The sequence below is a fragment of the Dermacentor silvarum genome, chromosome 6 (genome assembly GCF_013339745.2).
Source record: "Dermacentor silvarum isolate Dsil-2018 chromosome 6, BIME_Dsil_1.4, whole genome shotgun sequence".
Lineage (NCBI taxonomy): Eukaryota > Metazoa > Arthropoda > Arachnida > Ixodida > Ixodidae > Dermacentor > Dermacentor silvarum.
This window is the reverse complement of record NC_051159.1, coordinates 22,690,247-22,698,261: the sequence shown is the minus strand read 5'-3', so window position 1 is coordinate 22,698,261 and position 8,015 is coordinate 22,690,247. Positions and strand designations below refer to the sequence as shown.

Genomic DNA, 8,015 nt, shown 5'->3' with positions numbered 1-8,015 from the left:
CACCCTGAACCGGAGCTTGTAGAGGCTCACATGCTCAGGGGGGACCGGCCCCGCGAACCGGATGGTGATGGTGTCGGCCTCCCTGGTAGCAGCCAGCACTGGGACTCCCGACTCGATGGCCCCCAGCAGGTCCGCGTCTGCGGGGATGCCGTCGGCGCCGTGGACAAAACCAGTGCTCCTGCCTCGCTCGGCAGGCTGCCGGGCAGTCACCGGTATTCCCCGGAGCTCCGTGGTGGCCAGCAGCTCCTCCAAGCACCTCTGGGTGGTGGCGTCGGCGGCCACGATGTTGCGCCTGTGATTGACTCTCACAGCGGCAACACCTGGCCGCGCTGCACCGCCGCAAGAGAGAGGCGTGGTGCTCCTCTTAAAGTGCCACCCACCACAGATGGGCGGAACAGGGCCGTGCCAATGACCGCGGGGTCCACCGGGATGGCAGCACTCACTGGTGCCCTTGCGCGGCGGCGATCGGCCTTGGACAGCACCAGCTGGAAGCCCTCAGCTGGTGGTGCATGGGTGGATGGGGCCTCCTGTGCAGCAGCCTTTGCTGTGGGTGTGCCGGAGCCCGCCAGAGTGGGCCTCGGGGCCGGAGGGGCAGCAGGGGGGGAAGCCTGTTTGGGTGCAGAGCTTTTCCCCGCCTGCTTCTGCTTCTTCTTGTTTTTCCCCTCCTGCCTCGGTAGAGTGGGGTGGGGGGGATCCTTCAGGAACCTCGCCGCTGGGTGGGCGAGGCCGTGCTGCGTCGGACCGGCTGGGGCTGTGTCTGCTCGGGGATCGTGCGCGAGCCCCAACGGCACAGACTCGGGCGCGTCACGAGCATCCGCCGTAGCAGACGACGCAGCAGGGCTCGCGCCAGCCTCACCGGCACCCGGAGGAGCGACCGTGTTGATGCGCGCGCCCTCCCTCGGGGAGAGCGCGAAGGAGGCAGCGGACGACTCTCCGGGCGTCCGAGGGGCGGCGCTGGTGCTCGAGGGGAGCAGGAGAGCCGGCGCAGCCGGCGGATAAAGTCCTACATCAAGGGACTTTACCGGCGGATCGGCGGGGGCGCCATCTCGTGCCGCGGGCGGTGACGAGGAGGCGGCTGAGTCCCCCGGGCGCCGGGCGATGGCGTCGCCGTCGTCCCTGCTCTCCGGGCAAGGTGGGGCGGTCGGCGGCGGCAGATGATAAGTGGTTCTGGAGGGAAAGGGAAAGGTTGGCGCTATCTTCTGCAGCCCTTGAGGGAGCACGGCTCAGCGCCAACTTGCGGCGACCGGTTTGCTCCTCCTCCTCGCTGTCTGCTTCGCGCGTGCGTTTGCGCGAGGAGGAGGAGTCCATGGCCTCCTCGTCGTCGGATGGGGGCAGCGGGGTGCTCGCCATGGCAGCAATGGCGGCGTCCTGCTCCGAGGGGGGAAGGCTCGCCTGCGGGGAAGGTATAGCCGGCGCCACGTGTGTCTCGGTGACGGCGGGCGCGGCCGCGGCGGCAGCTGCTTGGGTGGTGGTGGCCTGTTTCTTTATCCACGCGGCCACGATCTCGGCGGCGCGCACCTCTAGTTCGCCTCGCTCACGCGACGCTTGTAGCGCTTGTAGCGTCACGGGCACAAGGGTCGCGAGAGACGCGCTCGCACTTCGACGATGGCCCGCGCGCGGCGGGCGCTCTCCTGGCCTGCGGAAGCCCTCCATGCCGCTCGGCTCCGCAGTCAACACGCGAACCGCGCGTCACAGGGGGCAAGCACACTACACGCACGTCGCGCGCACAGCACCGACCACGCGATGCGCGCACGAGGCGGCACAGCCGGGGACGCGGCACAGATGTCGGGTTGGGCACGCCACTCGCGGAGCACAACACTGAAGCAAATCCACTAGTCGCACGATGCAAGCCCGCAGGGAACACACGAGGTTGCGCGTTGGGACGCGCAAATCGTGCGCGGCTGCAGGTGACGTCGCCGACGATGGTGAGCCACGCGGCTCGTGCAGCACACGCCGGGGCGAAGTGCAGGCACGACCGCACGGGAGAAGAGCTAGGGTGCGATTTTGTACGCGTTCCAAAATGGAACGGAGGCGTTCCGTTCCATCGAGCCGCACACGATTGGTCAATTTGAATCGTGACGAACGCCATGACGTCAATTGTGACGTGAACCGTGACGTCTTACTGCTGTCAATCATTCCGTGTCGTCTGCTAACGGACGAACGCAACGGAACGGTTGCCGAGTCCGTCCGTTTCGATAGAACGGATTAGAACGGCTACCAGACGACTTGGATTGGATTAAAACGTAAGCGCTTGGGACAGTTAGCCTCTTTCGTATCCGGTTCAATCCAAATCGGGAATCCCAACAGTTGGAGAAAATGGCGTTTTCTTTCTCTGCCGTGTCTTTTCGTGTCGCCTGTGCGGCTGCTGCAGTCGCGCAGAGACGATGACCCGAGGTAGATGATGCATTTAAAGAGTTGACGGAGGAAGAGTTCCGGCAATATTTTCGTCTGTCCAAACGAACAGTGCGTCGCTTGTGCGACGAGCTTGACTCCATCATTGGATGCCAGCGAGCCAGTGGCCTTTCCACAGAAAGGAAGGTGTTGTGCGCGCTGCGATTTTTCGGCGCTGGAAGCTTCCGGAGGAGCGTTGGTCGCGAGGAGCAAATAGGCATGGCGCAGCCGGCCGCGAGCAACACCATCCAGGAGGTGACGGAGGCCATCATTTCCGTGTCTGCCCGGAGAAACTTGGTGGACTTTTCATTGACACCGGCTGCCAAGGATGAGGCAAAGGCGGCGTTTGCGCGACGCGGTGCCATTCCAGGCGTGCTAGCGTGCGTCGACGGCACGTTGATCGCCGTTATGAAGCCAGAGGGACTCAGCCCGGCCGACACGGCGAGCTTCATGTCGAGAAAGGGTTATTACGCCCTCAACGTCATAGTCGTAAGTACCGTTGGAATGTTTTACTTCAAACTGTAGTCGCCATTTTTACTCGCGCATAGTAGCAATTGTTCAGTTTAATGCCCAAGCTGGCATAACTAGTAATGTAACGATTAAAAGAGGACATGCGGGGTACGAGCTCGTTGAAGTCTGACATGTCAGCGGTAATGATGAGTGCCATGTGTTTCTGTGCATGAGCCGTTTGCCGTACCAAAGTTGTGTTTTCGTTCTGGCGTGCATACACAATGGAGTTGTGCATTTTGGAGGTATTTAGGAACATGGGCAGCAGTCGTAGCAAAAATCGATACACTATAGGGAAGATACGATGGAAGCATTTTGAACAGGGAAGTACTTACAACCATTGCATGGGCTGGATTTGGCGTGTATGGGTGTTCTTGCGCAATTTCGTGCCCCAAGTTTTCATTTAGCGATCACTTAGTGCAAACCATAGGCGTGCGCACAAAGGGCCCCAAATGCGAAACCCTGTGCACGCCTATGAGTGAAACAGTGTAGCTGCTTATACCAGCGTAAATGTATGTATTGTTTTCTGCATATGAATGGCAAAAAGGGATTTTGAGCATATCTGCAGCGCTATTTTGTATTGCTCCTCATTGCAGGTGTGCAACTCGGAACTTTGCATCCTTGTTGTGGACCTCCGGCTCCCTGATTCGGGCCACGACTCTTGGATGTGGCAGCATAATCCACTGTGTACGCGCCTCGCCGCACAACTGCAGCCTGGCGAGTCTCTGCTTGGTAAGTATTCGTAATGTGTACCCCTAACTAGGGCAGAGCACTTTAGTTGGTAACAACTTTGTTGATAGTCACAGGAATATTGATGTCACAGGAATGGTGAGCTTTCATAACACATACATAATTTATTTATACAAATTGCAATGCCCCTAGGCTATCACAAGGCTGTGTTTGTACAGTGGAAAATACATTAAAGAAGTTGTATACATATCAAGTACCCCTCCATACGGATGGTCAATGTTTCCAAATCAAAACATCCGACAGATTATGATAATTTAAACACAAACGAAGTAAAGTTATACAAAAATCCTTCAAAAAGAATGCCACAGCCGTGGACTCGGAAACAATTGTACCTTCTTCACTGTGCAAGAGGCTCCAAGGTTTGCATAAACCTCGGAGACTCTTGCACAGGTTTGCATAATTTTCATAAAACACAGCAGAATGATCGCAACCGCCACATCCTGTGCATTCGGGCGCTCGGTCTACATTAGTAGGAACGATGCAATATGCTTGCTAGCCACCTCTTGTGCTAGGTGTATGAAAACTTCCATGCAAGCATGAATACGCAGACGAGGCAAGCAAGTAAAGCGTAATGAACGCGGATTCAAGCACAAAAGAAAAAAATCTAGCACTGAGTGTTGTGACATTATACTCGTCACATCATGTCTAAATGGGTAGACGTAAATTAACGTGAAAGCACAAAAATACAAAGGTCAACTTTATTACATGCTATGACGACAAGTACAGAGGCCAACACACATCTCTAGAACGCGCAAATCATGTTTGCAGGACTGCGCTGGCGAATCTGATGACGACATGTGGCACAAAATCTGCTGTATGTGAGCTTGCATGACTAAATGTACAGTTCCCATTGATTTTTATCGACCTGGTGGTCGGCTTAAGCTTAGGTGGCTGCTTTGGCCCTCGCAAGTGTGTTCTAGACATGAGTGTTGACCTCTGTACATCATGAACCTTGTACATACAGCATGCTACACGTAGCAAAGCATGTGAGAACATTGCAACATGAGCATCACAAAATTCGTTTTCACCACGGCAAATAAAACTTGCAGTTACATTTAAGTGACCTTGCAAGAAAGTATGACTTTGACAGGTATGTCCATTCCCTTCTCAGTGTTATGAGTCACTGACCAGAAGCATTCATTTTTCGACAGCAATTGCAGTGTGATGCTAAAGAACAGGTGAATCATAATTGTAGAAAGGTGAGTGCACTTGCCAGCTGTAATGAAACATAAATTACATACAACATGAATAATTAGCTCTGCAATCTCACAGCACCCAGAACGTGTTACACTTAAAACTTATTCTTGCTCACTTGGAACGAAAACTAGAGGAAACCAATCACCGGCGTGTTGCAATGATGATGGCCATTTTCATTTGTGAAACTATGCAACTTGCAGAGTGACTAGTTTGGTGCTCTGAAAAAAGACCACATTGTAGTTGTACCTTAGCATCACTGTGCTGAAATGAACATATCACAGTGCAAACACTATGCGGTAACGCTTCATAATGAGTGCAGTAAGCTACAAAACATAGTGAAGCAATATAAATATCACAGTACAAAACCCATACACAGAAATCGACAACTACTTGTAATGATTCCAGTGTCTTCGAAATGTGTAAATAAAAGAAAGCATGCTGACGTTGCAGCTGGATTAGTATAAATAGAAAGAGGAAAATACTACGATACAAAAATGGGTGCACGCATTACACCTTTCGTCCAAAAAATCCCCTTGCATTACTCATACAAGGCAACAATGAAACTTAAACAGTAAAACTCAAAATGAAGCAACAATAAGTGCATAAAATGAAAGTGAAGATATAAAACTCAAAGAACAATAAATAAACAAGATAAATTGAACTCATAAAACAATAAATGACTAAAATGAAATTGAATAGGTGAAAATAAACAATAAATTAATTCCTCCTTTCTTGTTGCAGGTGGCCAGCTACGACTAGTGCCAGGGAGCGCACCTTCTCCAGTATGCCCTCCTGAGTCGCTGCCGTCCTCTCTGCCGCGATGGCGAGCCGGGTGGTGGATTGTTCGATCCTTCGCAGCACCTGAAACGAATAATTGTGGTGGAATTGTTCATATGAGTTGCTGATTACTCGCAACCAGCTCATCGCTGGAAGCTGTTGTTGTCAAGAATTGCAACGTGCACAACAATTGCCCACCTCCCTCGCTGTAGCCACTGTAGTGTCTATCCTCCTAACACATCACATATCCTATGGCAATGCCATCCAAAACTACCCCCCTTACCCAAACCTTCATCCCTCCCATCTACCCCTTCCTCCGAGTGGCTGACCGCCGCAACCACCCTTCACGACCAACGATTCCTTGGGGACTTCATCGGCCTAGCGCTGAAGCATGCCGCAAGCGACGCCCTGGACTCAGGGCACTGATGCATTTTTATCGCAGAATAAAAAAAAGTGATTTCTCTCTCTCTCTTGAAGAGCCACTGGCCTGATGGCATCCTTTGGCAGTGTCACGCGTCATGTACAAGTTATGCCCTCTTCGTTTGGGCAGACAAGGACCTGTTGGAACAACTTTTCAGTCATCTACTCAAATTCATCTCTTACCACCAAACAACCCTTTTCAGGGCCAACCAACCTTTTGCCCGGCTGTTGATCGTTGGCAAGATAGGATACCGAGTCCTTAATACAACGCATATTTCTTATTTACATCAAAAGTTGGCTTGTTTTCCAGATTCATGATTCACTTATGATAACAGAGCATAAATAATATTTATGTCCTTCACGTAAAATGACACCGAAGGATCTACCAACCTAAAGCTTCCGACGCTATTTTCCTGTTCACCAACAGTGTCGCGTTCTGCTAAAGGTACCACTTAGAGATAATGGCAAACTCTAAGTCGGCACCGTTCAGGAACGCATGATATTACGCCGGCAGTGTGCTTACCTCTTGGTAGGGTAGGTCGGTGACGCCACGGAAGCGGACCGCGCCCGTCAGCTGGAGCACTCGGCCCCTGAAGCCGGGTGCGCGACCCCCTCCAGTGCTTCTGAAAATACACACCAATGTCGAAGGACAAATCGCCCGGACCATTCGACGGTCACTCACATTTGCTCTTGGGCTATAGCGGTAGCATCGCGGCGGGCCTCGTAGACCTGCTGCTTCCTCCACTGGTCGACCGTTTTCACAACGGGCCCTTCCGCGTTCAGCACGTCGGCCAGCTGCTGCCACAGCTGTCGTCGGTCGACAAGGCTGAAGCCCGGCCCCAGCTCGCTGGATCTTAAAGCCAGCTGGAGATGCGGCTCCATAAAAGCGAGCACTGTCTCTCGCTGGCCCTCGGAAACGCGCGGTCCCATAACGGGTGCAGAAGCCGACACGTTTTCCTACATGGCTCTCCGCACGTAACGGCTTCACCGAACCAACCGCTTCAAAACTCGCGCCGTTTGAATTTTAATAGTGGTGGAGACAGGCATACAAGCATTGCTTGAAACGGGGTAGTGGATAGCGCCACCACTAAACGTTTCGCAAAATTGCGACACCACCTAGCGCCATTTCAAGACATTAACCGCAATAATTTGTTTAACTCGTTCCGCATTCCAAACTGAATCTTTGAAAAGCAACACCAACACATTTTGCTACTCATTCATAATAGCCAGATATTTCTCAACATGTTAGAAACGCTTCTAAGTATGTTATACGGTCCCCAAGCAGACGTCAAAAGCGTGACGCAGGCGTCCACTTCGCTCATTGGCTCTTTGCTTCCTCTCGTCCTCGCGAACATGGCGGACCGCCTATTTCGTGACGTAAAGAACGAACCGCCTCCGTTCCATTTTGGAACGCGTACAAAATCGCGCCCCTAGGCGCGACTCGTCGCCGCGCGGGTAAGTGGTTCTTGAGGGAAAGGGAAAGGTTGGCGCTATCTTCTGCAGCCCTTGAGGGAGCACGGCTCAGCGCCAACGCCGCGCGCCGCCGAACGCTGTATGTGCGAGTGAAAGGGCGCGAGGGACGCGCGCTCTCACGGGGAGTGAACGCACAGCGGAGAACAAACGCGCGTTCTGTGCCGTGCTCCCTTAAGGGCGGCAGAAGTAGGCGTCTCTTTCCTCCTTTACAATCACCATATATGTAGAGCAAACGCGCCTTCTTCTGCCGCACGAAAGGCCGTGGGGGGGAGGGGGGGGGAGGGGACGTTTAGCTGCGGCACCAATTGTAGTAAACGTTTATTCCATGAAGGGGATTGAAGGTTGAGTGGGTGGGGCCCTCAGTCCAAGGCTCCACTGACCTTAGCGGCTCGCTGGGCTTGGTCGAGGAGAGCCAGTTGGCTCTCCCGTTCCGTGCTAGCAAGCCAGGTCTCCCACTGCCTGTTTCTGGGTATTTGCCCTAATTTGGGAGAATTGATATT

General features: G+C 53.3%; 1 protein-coding gene across 1 annotated transcript; it reads left to right on the top strand.

Moving 5' to 3' along the window:
- Positions 1–2,067: 2,067 nt before the first annotated feature.
- On the top strand, positions 2,068–6,065 carry LOC119454979 (uncharacterized). The gene is made up of 3 exons (XM_037716541.2): positions 2,068–2,880; positions 3,495–3,630; positions 5,587–6,065. The coding sequence occupies exons 1-3, from the start codon at positions 2,611–2,613 to the stop codon at positions 5,748–5,750; spliced, it is 570 nt and encodes a 189-aa protein (XP_037572469.2). The 5' UTR covers positions 2,068–2,610; the 3' UTR covers positions 5,751–6,065.
- Positions 6,066–8,015: the final 1,950 nt, after the last annotated feature.

What these genes read in the sequence shown, in the direction of transcription:
- LOC119454979 (XM_037716541.2), top strand. Translation starts at nt 2,611, where the DNA reads ATGGCGCAGCCGGCCGCGAGCAACACCATCCAGGAGGTGACGGAGGCC. An exon ending in ACGCCCTCAACGTCATAGTC is followed by an intron (nt 2,881 to 3,494) that starts GTAAGTACCGTT and finishes TCCTCATTGCAG; the next exon opens with GTGTGCAACTCGGAACTTTG. An exon ending in GCCTGGCGAGTCTCTGCTTG is followed by an intron (nt 3,631 to 5,586) that starts GTAAGTATTCGT and finishes TTCTTGTTGCAG; the next exon opens with GTGGCCAGCTACGACTAGTG.